This window comes from Paroedura picta, chromosome 9 (assembly GCF_049243985.1).
Source record: "Paroedura picta isolate Pp20150507F chromosome 9, Ppicta_v3.0, whole genome shotgun sequence".
NCBI classification, from domain to species: Eukaryota; Metazoa; Chordata; class Lepidosauria; order Squamata; family Gekkonidae; genus Paroedura; species Paroedura picta.
Window position 1 is genome coordinate 82,927,445 of NC_135377.1, and position 18,719 is coordinate 82,946,163.

At 45.8% G+C, this 18,719-nt stretch overlaps 1 protein-coding gene across 5 annotated transcripts in view; it reads right to left on the minus strand.

Moving 5' to 3' along the window:
* Nucleotides 1-18,719, minus strand: part of CDH20 (cadherin 20) — a 204,499-nt gene that overhangs the window by 45,233 nt on the left and 140,547 nt on the right. For all 5 annotated transcript variants that reach the window (XM_077353433.1, XM_077353430.1, XM_077353432.1 and 2 more), the window contains 2 exons: nt 18,270-18,633; nt 2,882-3,176 (listed from right to left, as the gene is read on the minus strand). In XM_077353433.1, coding sequence (XP_077209548.1) covers nt 2,882-3,176; nt 18,270-18,515 — 541 coding nt within the window. In that variant the 5' untranslated portion in view covers nt 18,516-18,633. The remainder of the gene's footprint in view (nt 1-2,881; nt 3,177-18,269; nt 18,634-18,719) is intronic.

The window sequence follows — 18,719 nt, forward strand, 5'->3', positions numbered from 1 at the left end:
TTCAAGGTTTTGGTCATGACCTTTAAAGCCCTAAACAGCCTGGGACCATTGTACCTGCGGGGCCTCCTCTCCCTATACAGCCCCTAAAGAGCTTTAAGTTTTAGTGAGCAAAACATAGACCGTTTATGCACTGGGAACTTCACTGACCCCCCCCCCCGTCAGGAGCACAGATCGGGGGTGGATGAGGTACACCAGGCCAAATGCTCCCCCATGTGGGTGCAGGAAGAGGTGGGGCAACCTGCCATGACTAAAACTCCAGCCTGCAGCCTGGCATGAAACCTCCAGTCCGTAAATGGTCTTACTGTGGTTCCCTGGTCCCAAAGAGATCAGATTGGCCTCAGCCAGGGCCTGAGCCTTTTTGGCTCTGGCCCTGGCTTGGCGGAGCACTCTTCCAAATGAGATCAATGCCCTGTGGGACCTTGAACAGTTCCACAGGGCTTTTGAGCTGTTCCACCAAGCTTAGAATTGAAGCCTAAAACAACATCGTTATTATGCTGGCCTCCCCATCAAAACCCCTAGTTAATATACCATCTAGGGCTAGTTTGGCCCTTCACCCTCCTTTCTCCTCCTTCTCCAGTAGTAGAGGAGCCGGGCAACTGATTGGATTTTCTGTATTTAAATGTTAACTATATTTATTTCAGTAATGTTATAGTTTACTCTAGATATGATTTTATAGTGATGGAGATAGGATGAGAAACAATTATAATTATTAAATAAGTAAATAGATTTTGTCCATGAGTCTCTCTTCCGAAATGTGAACTGGGAATTAGGTTCATGGTAGATTCCAAAGTACAATTGGTAGGTAAGTCACACTTACTTTGAAATGTGTCTATTCAGAAACTGCTATCCTGAAAATATAGGGAATGTGTAAGTTTTGCCTGTATGGGTGCAGAATCCTGGGACCTAATTTTTTACAAATCCTAATTTTTGGGGGGGTTGTCCATTTTTAGTTGCCCCTGTGAGTCAGATCCAGAGCTAGTCAACAATGTAGACAAGACTACCAAAAATGTATTTTTCTTACGTGAAGCTAGTATAATGTCTCTGTGATGCTAGCATAAAGGACGTGATGCAAAGAAGGCTGAGCACTTTCAAATCATTTCTGCATGGAGGGGTAAAATGCAAGTGGCTTCCTGGTATGGTAAATCTTGGTATGGTATGGTATGGTATGGTATGGATGGTAAATCTTGGGTTTGCAGCCCTCCTCACGGGGAGACCCCTTCCTGTGTTTTCCCTCTGCCTTGTCAAGGCTTTTTGCCTCCTGACGGGGCTGCAAGGGAAAACAAGCCGGGCTTCTCCCTCCTTTCCTAGGCTTGTCAATCACAGCAAGCCACCAATAACAGCACAGTAGTTCTCTCGTGGACTGTACATTTCTCCCCCCCCCACAGCCCCGAAATTGATTCAGTTTCCTCAATTCCCCAAATCACAAGATGAAAATGGCCAAATTGCGACCCGGCTACTGGACAGCCTCAGGATGTCAGCAATGTCATGTGGAGGGGGCTATATTTGCCGCCAACATGCCAAGGCTGTCCAGGAACATTTTCCTCATGAGGAAATGGCCTCGATTCCCACTGATGTTAATGGCACAATTCAGCTCATAGTCTGCTCTTTCCTACTCGTATCAAAAGGATTGTGAGAGGGCTTAACTTTGGCTGTATTGAGTATTTTAATGTGTATCATAAGCATGCTCGGAGGAATGTTTTTTTCCCTGAACTTACTTTATGGTCATGAGGCCCAGACACTAAAAAAAACACACCCAGCAATGACTGCTGTGATTTACATTACTCTACTAGGAGACTTGTGCAGTGTGAGCCACACGGGCACACAGCTTTAGATACACTAGCTGCATGATGGAATGGACACAGAATCACAGTTTTAAGGAACTTACAGCACAAAACAAACAAAAGAATTAACCAACTCAAAGCGGCAGAAGAAATTTGGACTCATGCTATAATAAAGCAAAAGAAGACGTATATGTGTGCTTGGCATGCTTTCAAGAAGAGGAATAAGTGAGCAATGACAAAACCAAGAAACGTTAATGCGAAACTCTAATATATGTGCCTACCCAAAAGTTAATATATCTTCAAGGTGAAGAGCGTCTGTAGTTAGGCAGCCAGGATTTCACTGTTGGCTTATAAATTTTGAGCGATGACAGTTTGTGCCGTGCTTGATGTTACACAACTGGCCAGTGGATGTTGTATCCCATAAACCTTTCAGAACTTAAGGTGTTTTAAAACCACCTTTGCATTTCGATCTAATCTATGGGCAGTCAGAGTCTCTTTTAGCGCCTGGTGTAAAACCCAGCAGAGGCTCATGAATGCTTTAATTTACACTGACTGGTAATGGGCCCCAGGGGATCACTAACATGGCTGGGAAATCAATGGAGCACAAGGGCTTGTTGTCACCAGGGCAAGTTCCTGCCGGCTCTGATGGCAAAACCCAGATCAGCGGCACTGTGCATGTGGTCTCAACATCACTTTTACAGCCACTGTATATGTCAGGCATGGGCACTGTGACTCAGCAAGGGACATAACGATGACCCTGAATGTTCTGCACTTTCCCCTCTGCCTAGGACAACCTTTCTCAACTTCTTTTTACTGTTAAGAACCCCCTGACACATTCTTCAGGCTTTGAGAAACCCCAGAACTGCACAATCGGGCAGCAGACTGCACAATCGTGCAGAATATGGTTGGGAAGCAGAGCTGTGGACACGCCCACCTGGGGCTCCTCCTCTTCCCACCCCCTCCAGGCCCATCACATTTTGGGAGGAGGGGACAGTTCAACATGACCATGTACGGTCATATCACAAACCTCCAAATCTTCTACATTGTATACTAATGAGTTTTTACCAATGTTAAAATTGTGTTTTAAATAGCGTTCTTACCCACGGGTGACATTTCTGGTACCGAAGCTACGTATGGCCCATCCAGGAACTTGGGTTCGTTGTCATTGATGTCTTGGATCTTGATGATAAATTCGGATTCTGGTTCCATCGGTCTGCCCGTCCGTCTATCCAGGGCTTGGGCACGCAGTGTATACTGGGACCTCTCTTCCCGGTCTAGCCTCTGAATAGCATGGATATCTCCTGTAGTATCGTCAATGGTGAACACAACACCTGCTCCTTCTCCCGACAAGATATATTTAATCGATCCATCTCCTCTGTCCATATCAGAATGGAGCTGCAAGAAGGAACCAGAGGTCATTGGGCCTTTAGCACACAGAACATCTCAGAAGCTTTTCAGCAAACTCATTTCAAGGAAACAGCGTGGACCTTCTGGTGGGGACCCACTGCCCAATGGAGATCTGGCAACTCTTCTTCCCTGTCTCCCACCAGTGGCCAGACAGAATACGGCAACCCTAGGAAATTTCTCCCCATCAATTGTCAGCAGACTTTTAACTCAAAAATCATCATCACTGTCCTCAAATGTGGCAATAATACACAACTTGTTTTTGCAAAAAGATATCTAGAAAAAAGATAAAGCCACCAGTTGCATTTTCTGTATGACAAACAACTGCTTCTTTGCATATTTCATAACCGTTTCTAATGCAGGAAAGCAGTCTGACGGCAGGGCCTCGAATTGATTTCATAGAAGTTCATTATAACTGGGAAACGAAGACGTTTTAACACAGCAACTGAAAAGGAGCAGCCAAAGGTAAGCGGCTTGGAACTTCTGAATGTGCACACCAGCACATCTGCTGCAGATGATAAAGCATCCTAGAATATTAAAGGGAATTAGCACACCGCATGGCAGCTAATTAGTTCTGAGTAGGCATTGATAGTTTCGGAGCCAATGCAACACAGACAAGCAAAACGCCATATCAATTATCTTTTACAAAAGGAAAGAAGAATGACTGAATGAGTTACATGTCTGCTCAACACCTTTTGCCTTGAGAAATAATGGAAATATTAAGAGGGAAATTGCTCAAGGCGTGATCAAATGGTTTAGGGAACCATCACTGCCAATCGTCAGAATAAGTTGGGGGAGATTTCCTCCCTGTAAGGGCGCCTTGCTTCTCCCACCTTGTATTTTCTGAGTAGGGAAGACAGGCAAAAAAATAAATTAACCGAAAGCCTTTAAAGCCCAATGAAGAACATATTTGTGCAGACATTAAGTACAGAGAAATCAGCTGGACTTCCTTTCTTGTAAATATTGGTAGGTTTTGCAGGTGTAGTGACATCAATAAAGGAAATCACCCTTCTCCCTACTAGTTGCAGGGGTCCCCAGTCATGTTCACATCAAACCTACTTGGTATAGTGGTTAGGAGCATGGATTTCTAATCTGACGAGCTGGGTTTGATTCTGTGCTCCCCCACATGCAGCCAGCTGGGTGACCTTGGGCTAGTCACAGCACTGATAAAGCTGTTCTGACCGAGCAGTAATATCTAGGCTCTCTCAGCCTCACCCACCTCACAGGGTGTCTGTTGTGGGGAGAGGAAAGGGAAGGCGACTGTAAGCGGCTTTGAGACTCCTTTGGGTAGAGAAAAGTGGCATCTAAGAACCAATTCTTCTTCAGTAATATCAGGGCTCTCCCAGCCTCATCTACCTCACAGGGTGTCTGTTGTGGGGAGAGGAAAGGGAAGGCGACTGTAAGCGGCTTTGAGACTCCTTTGGGTAGAGAAAAGTGGCATATAGGAACCAACTCTTCTTCTTCTGCTACTACTTTCTATCCTGTGTCCACTTCCATGCAGTGTGATTTCACTGTGCATCACAATCAACAACAACAAAGATGCTGTGAACTGAATGTTGGTAGAAGTCAACCAGGTAGGCTGCGTCTCTCTTTTTAGCTTTCCTTATAACAATATTCTTTGCCCTGTCTTTTGCTCTCTGGATATGATCTTATACATTTTGAGCATTGTGGGAGAGAAGCAAGAAGAAGAAGAAGAAGAAGAAGAAGAAGAAGAAGAAGAAGAAGAAGAAGAAGAAGAAGAAGAGGAGTTGGTTCTTATAGGCCGCTTTTCCCTACGCAAAGGAGGCTCATCTCAAAAAATTTCTGTCACCAGTTCACTTAGTTAATTAAGCAGTGCCACACTTCTGGTTGACCTGGGAGAAAGACAGTGGATCTGTTTATAACCCGTTTATAACCTGCAAAAGCACTCTGCAAAAGCACTCTGAATCATTTTTGATGGGGGCTCTGTGGATACACGCTACATTTCCATAGTTGCCCATGGAGAACCCATGGCCACTACACGTGGAAATGTTCCAGTAAGTCATAGTTGGAAAAGAGGTGCAGGAGGGTGGGCTTTGAATGGCGTCACCACAAAGCCTTAAGAGATAACCTAATATGTTAGACGATATTTCCACAAGTCCCAAGCAGAAATTTCTATCTTAGAGTACCTCCTAAGAATTCACTTGTTCATTCACTCTAGAGAGCCCCCCTTCTTCCAAATAGCTCAATCTGAATTTTGCATTACTGTCCTTGTATCACACCACACCAAAACTTCAAATGATTTTGCTGAGACCCAGGATAGGGAAATTGTGTGATCAAAAGTCATGGCCAAATGGAAATAACAAATGGAAACTCTGTTGCCATTATAAAAACATATGAGAAGTCATGTTGGATCAGGCCAGTCCAACACACTGGGGGCCAAAACATAGGAGTTCCCCCAGCAGGGCCAGATGGAAAATGATCTGGGGCCACTACTGCACCAGTAGGGTGCTCTGAATAGGTGAAAAGCTACGCATGTGGGAAGGGAACAAGACAGTACTCTATTGATTGTCTCAGCTCTGGTCTCTTCCACTGTTCCTCCAGCTGCTGTCTTGATGCTGATACCTGCCTCCCTCCATGTTTTGTGAAGAGTGGGAGCACAACATATGATGTCCAACATTTTATATCTCGTACATTAACAAGCAATGGTTCAACAACATTCTACACATCCTGGGTACAGCACATTGAATTGGATCCCTCTAGCTTTTCGGCAGGTAAAATAGGAAGGAGGGAGGCCTCTCTGGTTAACTAAAAGGCTTTGCTGGGGATTGTGGGACCTGCAGGTACAAATGGGATGAGGGCTGTAATAAGGAGGGAAATGGGGTGAGGCAGAGTGTAAAGGATGCCTGGATCCAACTCCTCGTCTACCCCAAATAAAGGTTGTCCACCTCTGGGCACTGGAGATCCCCTGGGCGCTGGAGATCCCCTGGAATTACAACTGATCTCTAGCTCAGGGGTAGTCAACCTGTGGTCCTCCAGATGTCCATGGATTACAATTCCCATGAGCTCCTGCCAGTATTTGCTGGCAGGGGCTCATGGGAAATGTAGTCCATGAACATCTGGAGGATCACAGGTTGACTACCCCTGATCTAGTTGACAAAGATCAGTTCCCCAGAGAAAACAGGTGTTTTGGGAGGTCGATTGTATAACATCATATCCAGCTGGGGTCTCTCATCTTCCCAAACCCCAACTTTCCCAAACCCCAAATCTTCTGGCATTTCCCAACCAGCAGCTAGCAATTCTTCCTGAAATACAGAAGAAAAGATGAGAATATATGCTGGAGACAGACAGACAGACAGACAGACAGAGACCAGCCTTTCTCAACTTTTTCACCATTGAGAAACCCCTGAAGCATTCTTCAGGCTTTGAGAAACCCCAGAAGTGGTGCGATTGTGCAGAATAGGGTTGGGAAGCAGAGCTGTGGACATGCCCATCCAGGTCCCCTCCCCTTCCTACCGCCTCCAGGTCCATCACTGGCCATCTTGGGAGGGGTGGGAGGGTTGACATGACCACATATGGTCATATCACTCAATAAATGTTTAACAAATATATATAATTAACGTCCACCCATTCAAGAAACCCTTCCATGGCGGTCAAGAAACCCCAGGCTTTCATGAAACCCTGGTCGACACACACACACACACACACACACACACACACACACACACACAAACAGAGCTTACTAAGGGGCAAATACGTGGAAGAATGGAAAGAAATCCTACAGGATGTCACTAGCAAAGATTTTTTTTTAAGTTGATGACAATGACTTATGACATTTTCTCAGGTTTCATAAGATGCTATATATATGTGATAATTTTGGCGTGTTTGTTTCATGAACCTGTGGACTGTGCAACCCCTCTGGTCGGATCAACCTTCGATTCCTGTGAGGAATTAAACTCTCATTTCTTCTTTGTCGGTGGGGTTTTATTGACTGCAAGAGGTGAGTGCTAAGTTCAGTCAAGCAGGCAGCCTGACCTTGCGACACCAGGAGGTTTTTTTGGGGGGGGGGGGGGGAGAATGCTGTTTTCCCCAACCTGTCAGCGTCCTGCGTTTGGCCTACATAAACTCTGCTCCGGCTTTTATTGAATTCGGAAGATGTGGTGTAGGTCAGACCCTGAATCAGCAATGCTGCAGCTGTAATTGAAGAAGCATATTACAAAACTCCGTGTATTTCTGTTTAGCTCAGGGATCTGTCCTAAGCTTGTTGCCAGTGTAGTGCTTCGGAATGGATCAAGATGACTAAAATGTCGAAATAGCAGCGTAGAGTCAGCGTTCCTACTCCGCAGTCAAGGCTGGGCCTCAATAGAAGATCTGGGTTCTAAACAAGAAAGAGCTTTTCGGAACGTACGAGGGCTGCTGCTCCTTCTGACTTTTATTTGGCTTTGGGTGCATTAGGCTGCTCATAAAAGCTTAAGCTGTGCTTTCTTGTCTTTATTTAGTCAGGAAAAAACATAGAGGGTGCCAGTCTGAAGACCAGCTCAGGGCTTCTCATAAAGCAAAAACAGAACAATACAACCCAAAAGAAAGAATTAGGAGTAATGAAACTAGGCACAAAAGCAAGCTAGAAAGTATTAAAACACACACACACACACTCGTTCAAAAGCCTAAAATAATATTAATAGAAGTCTTCAGGCTAGAAGCAGAGCATAAAAGCAGCTACAAAAGATGGATCCCCTTAGTGCAGGGGTTCTCCACCTTCCCAATGCCGCGACCCTTTAATACAGCTCCTCATGTTGTGCTGACCCCCAACCATAAAATCATGCAAGGGTTCTTTCACAGAAATTAAACCGAAACTGACCAATGGCGTGAAGATCCACTGTTGTTTTCCCCCCGGGGTTTCTCAGTTCAGTTCTGCCTCTTGTCCCGCAGAAGTGTGCCTGGCGGGAGACTACGCTGCGCTGGAGGTGATGCTGGAGCAGCTAGTGGCTGAGTGCGGGCGCCTGTAGGAGAAGCGGCAACAGTGGCACCTCCCCATCCAAGCTGCTCGCCCTGCCCGACCCCTGTGAAAAATTTGTTCAACCTCCAAAGGGGTCCTGACCCACTTTCTTAGTGTAAAGAAATGTTTTGGTCTGGTGCCTAGGGCTGCCAGCCCCAGGTTGGGCAATTACAGGAGATTTTGGGAGTGGAACCTGGGTGAGACCTCCTTTCTCAACCTTTTTACCATTGAGGAACCCCTGGTCAAACCTGGCAACCCTATGGGCCATGTAAAAACAAGTAACGATGAGTTTGCACTCCAAGGTGTTTGATTAGACCAGTCAACAACCAAAGGCAGCTTCATGTCTTCGCCCATGGATCTGTGTGTCTCAGGGTCTTCCAGGTCCTATCAAGTTCCCTGTGATGACACCAGAACCAAAGAGCCTAAGGTTTGGAGTGATACCTTAAACAGGGGAATTTTAAACAGAGATGACTGCTCCAAATTGATGTGGAAGGTAGGCGAAGTTCTTGTCCATCACTATTTACAGTTCATTCAAAAGAAGCGTCCTCTTCTTTCTGCTTCATAATGTCGGAGCAATCAATCAGGGAGCGAAGCACAGGTCTATTATAGCTTTGAGGACTGATTCACCACCACTTACTCCTTAACCGCTCTTTGTGAAGAGTTGGCGTAATTGCCTAGAATAAGGCTGTGCTGAACATTGCTTAATTTCAAGCTATGCTTTAAAAGCACACCTGAGACAGCCAGATCACGGGAAAACGACTCCCAGCGTGGAACAGTTGTGTTGCTGTTATAGTGCCTGGCACATTTCTGTTTGTCTGGCCGCTTCTTCTTATTGGCATCACTGCCCTCCTTCTTTGTCCTCATTTGCCCTCACTGCTCCGTAATGCAACTGGCTCTGCCAGCCCACACGACTCTGTTTACCAGCATCCATGACGACCTGATATCAATTGAAACGCCAGGATGCCACTGACAGAGCAGCAAGAGTCGCAGCAACCAAGAGGAAGGGGCTTGGAAAAGAAGTAATGTGAATTTCTTTAGAACAAGCGAGGTGTTTGACAAAAAACAATTACATGTACGAAATGAAAAAAAGAAACTTGTATTTAATATGCATTGAAAATATTAAGGTTATATTTAGGCATTTCTCTTTTTAGCTGAATGAGAGCTCTGCTAAAAAAAAAAAAAAACCTGGACATGCTTTTCTCGATATTAGCAGACATGTTCATTTGCATACAGCAGTACCGCTGTGGGAACGGAAAGAAAAGGCAAGGTTGGAAAAATAGATTCGTGTGTGCTTATCTGCAGAATTGCTTGGCACAGCAGCTTTGACACCATGCTAGGACCCATTTGTGAATTTTTAGAATTTGTGTGGGTTTTTTTTAAAGATACACCTCTAGAAAGTAGTTGAGACTTTACATATACAGGATTCGAAAGGCTTTAGATGCTGCACCTAAATCACTGAAGCAGTCACTGCCAAATCGCTGCCTTGGAGGGGAAAATCCTCTATTTAAAATCAATGAGAACACCTAGGGAGTAATCTTGGGGGGAAGGTACAATGCAATTTAAACATACAATAAGACTTGTCTTGTTACACCGTGATGCCTTTAAAGTGCTGTGTTTTGTTGGTCGGCTTTTAATCAGGCCAGCCATTAACGTGAAGTGTATTTATGGCCAGAGGAGTGACGGTTCTTGCTAGATGCCCTTTACAGGCGTATAATGCTGGAAGCGGCTGCCTGGTCATGAGCTTGGGACTGGAATTTGATAAGCATGTCTCTATCTGATTTTGAAAAGCACACACACACAAAAACTGTAACCAGAGAATAAGATGGCAGCATTCGACAGTCAACTCTGGAGGAATGCCTTAAAGTATTTCCATTTTATTGCAAACCTTTTCAACTCTCAGTCAAACAGGGGAGATAAATGCATTACAAAGCAGATGCCTTTACCTCTGAGCACTTAACTCCAGTTGCACTGGAGAGACGTCATCGGACAGCCTAGGATTTGAAAAGCCATAGAGTTCATGCAACTCCTAGAGCAGGGGTAGTCAACTGCGGCCCTCCAGACGTCCATGGACTACAATTCCCATGAGCCCCTGCCAGCGAATGCTGGCAGGGGCTCATGGGAATTGAAGTCCATGGACGTCTGGAGGGCCGCAGTTTGACTACCCCTGTCCTAGAGCATCCAACAACACCAAATTCTGGTTTCCACCAGAAGTGAAGTCAACTGCGTTCGCACAACACTAGCATGCCAGTCCCCACCCTCTAAATGCTCCTGGGAGTTACCGGCTGTGTGCCCTGGATTACAAAATACCTAGAGGCTTTGGGGGTGGAGCCAGGAAGTTGGCGGGATTTGGGGCAGGGAGGGGCCTCAATGGAGTATAAAGCTATGGAGTTCACCTCTCTCCGAAACATCCATATTCTTTAAGGGAGCTGATCTCTTTAGTCTGGAGATGAGCTGTAAAATCAAAGGATCTCTCGTACTATTGACTCAACCTACCACAAGAATGCAGTAAATTCAGGTATACATAAAAGGAAAGGATATATAAAATCTAAAGGATAATTCAAACAGACGTATTTTGTGTTTATTTTCAGTCCTTGCAATCACTACAGAACTCTAGCCCTGCAACCCCTCAACAGGCTTCCAATTTAATGAGCTGCCTGAAATTTAAGTTTTGATGGATTAGACTGCCTCTGTCCCTGTGCACGGCCATGACAGCTTCGCTCATCTGAGTAAGGTCTTCCGCAGGTGCCAACCTGCCAACAGGCAGAACCAACAACTGCCCGTCCTTGTGCCTAATCTGCTGTGGCCCCCACCTTGTGACCTCCTCAGGCAGGCTTTCTCTCTCCTGGCCTTCCACAAATGATGCAAAACTGAATTATTGAAGAGAGATTTTTCTACACAAGCAATAGAGTTGCAAAAAAGAAGGGCAAAATCTGGATAATGCCCTTTCAACATGCTTTTGTCGCTGGATTTCCCAGGAAAATGTACTTCTATAGTACATTGTTGAGTATGGGGACTTCAAGAGACTGTATAAGACTTGGAGCAGGGTAGGCAAACTGTGGCCCTCCAGATGTCCATGGACTACAATGCTGGCAGGGGCTCATGGGAAATGTAGTCCATGGACATCTGGAGGGCCACAGTTTGCCTACCCCTAACTTGGAGCTTGAGATCTGAGGATGGGATCCTGAGTCCTTGCTTGGGATTCGCTGGCCCCAAGCTCTTAGCCAACAATAGAAGCTCAGGGACCAATCAAGAGCCAGACTTAAGGTCCAATCACAGGCCTCCTTTAGGGAGCAATCGCGTATCTTGGTGGGAGTTCCAAACATGTATATAAATTCCACTGTTTGCTTGTCTGTTGTTCAATATTTCTCGTTCCAGTAAAGTTCTTGGTTGTTGTTGCTTAATGTCTGTGTTTTACTGAACTCATGGATTTAATATGCATTCTCTGATGCAGGCAGAATGAACGTTTGAGGGACCGTACCTATGCTACTGTGTTTAGCTCACTGAAACGACAATCCTATTATGTAAATGTTTGTCATTTAATGTGTCATGTTGACACTTATGCTTTGCTTCAGCTCTGTTTTTAGATTTCTGATTGCTTCTACAGCCCTAATCCTATTGGATTGTTTATTGAATACCACATTGTGTTAACTGCATTTATTCAATCTTTGAAATCTGGGTTGAGTCCAAGTGGGAAAGACATACTATGAATGATGTAAATGCATATACGTCATTTGTAGGGGCATGCCCTCTGTGGATGCAAATCTGTTGGTGGTCCCTGTCCCACAAATAGTATGCTGGGCCTCGATCAGGGCCAGGGGCTTTTGGTCCTGGCCCCATCCTGGTGGAATGAGCTCCTGGAAGAGCTAAGGCCCTGAAGGAGCTTTTGAAATGCTGCAGGGCCTGCATTGGGTTGAGACATGGGAAATTAAGATCAGGGGCCCCTCCTCAATTTAGCCAGGACAGCAGTCTATTCCCCACTTAAGTCCCCTGAGGCACCAGGGATGGGGAGGTTGTTTGGTGGGGGAAAGAAGAGAATGTGGGGTTAGCATTCACCATCAGGGTGGGCTAAGATTTTAAGGTGGGGATTGTTTTGATTGTTTCACTACTGACTGTGGAATTATACAACTGTTACCCACCATGATCCAGCACTGCTGGAAGCGGCAGTTAACCCACCCACCCACCCGCAAGCAAGCAAGCAAGCAAGCAAGCAAGCAAGCAAGCAAGCAACCAACCAACCAACCAACAAAAAGCTTTCCACTGTATCACAGCGGAACTGCGTGGAGCATTTTCAAAAAAAAATTTTTAAGACATTTTTTGCATTACTACACAGTAACCCCTTAAAAAAATTTAAAAGCTCTGTGCGCATCTGCAGGAAGAGAGGCTCTGAAGCGTGCGAGGGGGTCCATTGGGGAGACCAGTGTTTGAAACTGTATTCCCGCTTTGCACAGAAGGTGGGGAGATTTGCAAACTGTTGCTGCTACATAGTTCCATTTTCACTGAAACGGGGCTTCCTCGGAAGGCAGCCCTCACGAAGTTTCCTCCTGAGCAAGGACTGCAGACTCCTGGATGGTGCCTGCCAGCAGTTTGGGCCAATGGAGGTGGCTGGACTGGGGGTGGGGTGGAGCTTGCTGGGGCTAAAGAACCATGGAGATATTGTGCACCATGGGAAGGAGAGCCAGCTCCATACTCCCAGCCCCCCAAGCAGCTTGTGGCAGGTGCTCAGGAGAGAGAGAGGCCTGGAACCCTCCCCTCTTGACCCAATCTGACAGATCCCGAATCTAAGCGCATTCCCTTCTGGGCCAGTTTTGGCAGCTGGATATGGAGCTGAGGGGTGCCCAACCTAGCTTGGTGTAGTTGCAGAAAGGAAGGGGCCTTTTGCAGGCATCCCCTGAAGATGTTGAGGGTAGGAATAGCCACTTCATTCCATGAAGGCAGGTGGGAAGGGGAGGGAAGAGCTCTAGGACCCCACAAAGGTGTCTCCCAGCATGTGGTGCAAGGGCTCTGTGTGTCTTGTTGGCCTGAACAATGAACAATTAATAAACCAAGGCGAAGGGAGAAGGTACTATGTCTGTGGAAGCATCAACTTCTTCCTCTGCCTCATGGGGCTTGTGCAGGAGGAAAAGTCCAGGGCAGACAGGGGGAAGTGGGCAAAAGCTCCCTGTGCAGTGGAAAAGAAGAATTGGGGCAATCATTACCAGTCCAAAAATCAGCACGTAGCGCAGTATAATGTCCTTTGTGTGGTAGACATTGTTGTGTGCCGTTCTTGAATCTACGGTAGGCATCCAACATTGTATGTTGACTCATCTTGTTGCTGCTCTCATCTTTATTGGACTTCTACACACTGCAGGAAGTAGCTATTGAGCCTTTTTCTGACCCAAAATATCAATCCTCTTTTGCACCATCTCAGCTCTTTTATTTCTTTTTGTATGCTTGTTTAGTTTAAATAGCATGAATGAATGAATGAATGAATGAATGAATGAATGAATGAATGAATGAATGTATTATGGTCATTGACTAGAATATCAAATAACATAAGTAGTAATGCTTAAAAGATGTAATAAAATGAAAACAGGATCTTCCTATAAAACCATAGCAATTATAATAAAAACCACAATTAATTACGCTTACACAGTTAGCAGGATTATACAGTTCAAATGTGTTTTAGGGACTTTTATTCTGTTTTCCAATAAAATACTTTTTGGTTAATTTCAAAGGTTGCCTCTGCCAGAGATTTCTGGCTAGGATCCACCCCCATATACATAAGTGGAAGTATCTCACTTGTTACCACTGTCACTTAGCAAGTTTCCCAAAATTGCTAATCCCCCCACTATACAGAAAACTGAACACTTAAGCCTCCATCAAGCATCAACTGATCTCTGTTGCCTGGAGATGAGCTATAATTCCAAGGGCTTCCCAGGTCTCACCTGGAGGCTGGCATCCCTAGGCTAGGCCCACAGTTAGCCCTTGTGCGGGGATCTGAACTCAGGCGTCCCAAGTCATAATGTGACTCTGTGCCACAATCACCTATCATTCTCACAAGCAACAGTCACACTACCTGCAACAAAATTATGTTATCCCATTTCTGAAGCTTTGCAGAAATATTGCTAGAATACAAGTGAAAAAGGAAGGTGCAAATCAACTGAATCGTTGTGGGGCCCACCATGGAGGAGGTTTAGCTCACTTCATGTTTTCTTCCACAATAACAATTGGATGCATCTCCCCAACCCCGAAATGGATCGGGGCAAAGGGGGTGATAGTAGAAATTCTTTCCTTTGCCTCACAACATTCTCCTAATAGAAGCACCCCTCCCTTGTGAAGCTATTATTAGCAGTTGTAGGGGGGAAAGACAGGTATAAAATGGGGGTTTGTCTCCTTTTGTGGCGAATAGCAGCTTTGGAAAAGGGAAAACATTTCAATGAGAGAAATGGCACGGGTTTAAAAATGCCTCACTTTCCCCATCTGACTCCCAGAGCTGCAGTTCTAATCTATTTCTCCTTCCCTTTGGGTTCTGCTTTTCTATCTGAAAGAAAATGTTCAAAAAATCCAATTGTGTGTATCTTCCATGTAATGCATTCTCTGGCCCTAAAGGGAGATTAAGAGTAACGAATATAATGTACCTAATTTTTCACTACAGTTTTAACACTTTATATTTGTAAGAGCAAAGGAAGTAACTGCTTAAATTTAGAGTCAATAGAACACGGAATTGAGTTTAGTTTCACAGATATAGGGTTGCCAGCTCTGGGTTGGAAAACACCTGGAGATTGGGACGGGGGGGGGGGGGGGTTGCGGAGGGATCCAATCTCATCTCCCAAAGTAGCCAGTTTCTCCAGGGGAACTGATCTTGGTCATCTGGAAACCAATTGTAATAGAGGGAGTTCTCCAGGGACCACATGGAGACTGGAAAGCCTATAGATCAGTAGTTCCCAAACCATTTTAGGCTGCTGCCCCCTTGGCACCCAGGCCACATCCTTAGTGCCCCCTCCCCACACATACAAACCCACATTACTTGGTGTTCGGTCTACTGAAAATTCAAACACACACTATATTGCCTATGCTTCTGTTTTGGTTGTTGTGCAGCGGCCACATTTTAGTCAGGAAAAATATATATAAGTTCTTTGTAGAAGTCATTTGTGAAAGCTGTTATGGGTCCTCATTGGGGAGAAAGACAGAGGGGGAATGAAAAAGAGACAGAAGCAAGAAATGGAAAGTCCCGTGGCCAGAAGCAACCAGGAGGAGGCTTTTCCAGCCTCCCAAAGATGGACAATTTAGGGGAAGGGTTTCCAACCCTGGGTTAAGAAATTCCTGGAGATCTGGGGTGGAGCCTAGGAAGGACGGAGTCTTAGGAGGGGAAGGAGCTCAGCAGGACTGTGATCCCATCCAGCCTACCTTCTGAAGCTGTTGTTTTCTTCAGGAAGCTAAGCAGGGATGGCCCTGGTTGGCAATTAGATGGGAGACCAGCAAGGAAGTCCAGGGTCGCTACTACTCAGAGGCAGACAATGGTAAGTGCTAGAAAGATGCATCCATAGCAGGAAGAGTCAGACCGCTGCCAAACTACTGCTCCAAAATTTCTCACCATTCCCCTCCTGCCCCCCTTAAGCTGCTGTGGGCTGGCTGGACTGGGAGTGGCAACATAAAAGTGGAATTCATAAATAAATAGATCCTTCCACCTCTCCTGGGGGGGAGGGGTGTACTGCCCACTTTGGGAACCCCTACTATAGAGCCTCTTGTGACACAGAGTGGTAAGGCAGCAGACGTGCTGTCTGAAAGCTTTGCCCATGAGGCTGGGAGTTCGATCCCAGCAGCCGGCTCAAGGTTGACTCGGCCTTCCATCCTTCCGAGGTCGGTAAAATGAATACCCAGCTTGCTAGGGGGTAAACGGTAATGACTGGGGAAGGGAATGGCAAACCACCCTGTATTGAGTCTGCCATGAAAACGCTAGAGGGCGTCACCCCAAGGGTCAGACATGACCCAGTGTTTGCACAGGGCATACCTTTACCTTTACCTTTACTAGAGAGGAACTCACTGTCATATAATATCAGGGTAATTGGGAAGTTGGTTAGATTTCTGTGTTATAGTAAACATGTGGACCCCATCAACTATATCACCTGCATGCTCAGTTCTCTCCTCTCTCCCTGAAATAGGCAGCATTCGTTTTTGAACAAAGTTTTAACAGATGTTTTAGCCACCCTCACAACCAAAAATCCAAGAGTCAGCTCACAGCAGACTAAAAACAGCAGAAGGTAAAACTAAACTGTGGCAGAACTCTAGCACGTTATTTTAGACCAGGGGTGGGCAAACTGTGGCCCAAACTGTGTCCATGGACTATAATTCCCATGAGCGAATGCTGACAGGGGCTCCTGGGAATTGTAGTCCATGGACATCAGGAGGGCCACAGTTTGCCCACCCCTGTTTTAGACATTGGGAGGGGCTGACTAAACACATGGTTGCTATTTCTGGTGTAAGCTGCACACTCTGTAATGACAGCTCTGGCATCGGGCTGCCTTATTGGGGATTGGCAGCGAGCGCTCATTGTTAAACCAGAGGCTGTGCATCTGGACGATGAAGCTCCCTTGAAGAAACCTGCTTTTAAAAATATCTGCATGTGATTTTGTTTTGTTTTTGTCCTGTAAGATTGGCTATACACACCTTTGGGTAACCACGTCCCTTCTTGTCCCCACCTAATCCTTCTTTATCTAGACCAGGGGTAGTCAACCTGTGGTCCTCCAGATGTTCATGGACCACAATTCCCATGAGCCCCTGCCAGCTGGCAGGGGCTCATGGGAATTGTAGTCCGTGAACATCTGGAGAACCACAGGTTGACTACCCCTCATCTAGACCACCTTTCTGTACTCTGACACATGAGCTGTTCTTGAAAAGGCAACTGGAGATTTTGGAAAGTGACATCCGATCACAGCTGATGGCATTGATCTTTCGGAAGAAGGCAAAGCATCAGCCGACTTTCAAAACAGACATTATTCACAGGTGACCCGAGCTGGAAACGCTCAGAAGCTGAAATAAATCTGGGGTCCACAGCAGAGGAAGAACAGGCTGGCAGAGTGTGAGACATCTGTGTAGTGCCACCTTTCAAATGCCTCCTCAACAACTAGACCTTCAAAGGAAACCCTTTCACTTAATTCCTTTGTCTTTGCCATGACCCCAAACTAAACTTAAGTGTCATCTCCCCATAACTTTCCCCCCTCGTTCTCTTTCTCTATTCTTCCCCTAATTAGTGAAATCAATATTGTCTTTGATGCTGTTCCATATGAACAAGACACAAAGCCTAGGTGCATTGGTCTGCAGGAAAGTCCGTCAAATCACATAATACCTTTTACTAATCAAGACAATACACTCCCCTGCCCCCCAGTCTGTTACATGGTTTCCATGGAAAGGGAAATTGGTTTAATCCAGAGTCACCCCTCTTGCGTGGGCAGGCTGCCTTTGAATCAGACTAATTTCACACACGTTGGACAATGCACTTGAATAGCAATTGCACATACATTTTCCTGTTTTGCACAGGAAGCCCCAGCTGCAAAGGATTGCTAAAGCACATTCAAGATGCATTACCCAACGTATACGAAATTAGCCCATCAATGTCAATACCGGCTTTTTAGGGCACGGACATGTCTTAGACACATGGCACACAAAGACATACGAAGCTGCCTTATAGAGAATCAGACAACTAGTCTTTCAAGCACGCTACTGCCTGGCAGTGTTTCTCCAGGGTCTCAGGCAGAAGTCCCACACATCATTGACTACCAGCTGCCTTGAACTGGAGATGCTGGGGATTGAACTTAAGACCTGCTGCATGCAAAGCATATGCTCTACCAGAAAGCCACAATGATATATGCTTCTATTACTCTCTATCTGTGGTTCAATGGAGTCCACACACAAAAAAGTGCACTGCACATTGTGCATTCTATTTATGGACACACGTTTTGTCCGGGTGCAGCAACCACTTGATGCCCTAATGCAGGGGTAGTCAACCTGTGGTCCTCCAGATGTTCATGGACTACAATTCCCATGAGCCCCTGCCAGCGTTTGCTGGCAGGGGCTCATGGGAATTGTAGTCCATGAACATCTGGAGGACCACAGGTTGACTACCCCTGCCCTAACGAACGCGTGCCTCTTACCTTTCCCACGTACAAAGGATCCGTCCCGGTGTACTCTTCCAAAACAAAGAATTGGTTCCACACCCAGCTCCTCTTCATTCGCTGATGTGGAAACAGGTTGTTCGACAGGCTGTCTCCTTGGCTGCTGATGGGTGGTCTGGAGCTCCCAGATACTACACTGGTAACGAAGTTCATCATTAAGCACAAGCATACAAATGTGCTGAAGCCAAGCCGCTTTGTGTGGCCCATTCTGCTTGAAGTCCACATCGGTATACCCGGAGTGTTTCCAGATATGAGGTTGCTCCTTTGAAGAATCCAGTAGGCAGGCCTTTGGGAGACCAGAACAACCACGATTTGAACCGACCACTGCAAGGACGAAGATCTCCTGCAAAGGTAAAGAAGATCCATGACCAGAATTCTAACACGGAACTTTGAACATACTTAAAAAAAAAAAGAGAGATGTGTCTCGGA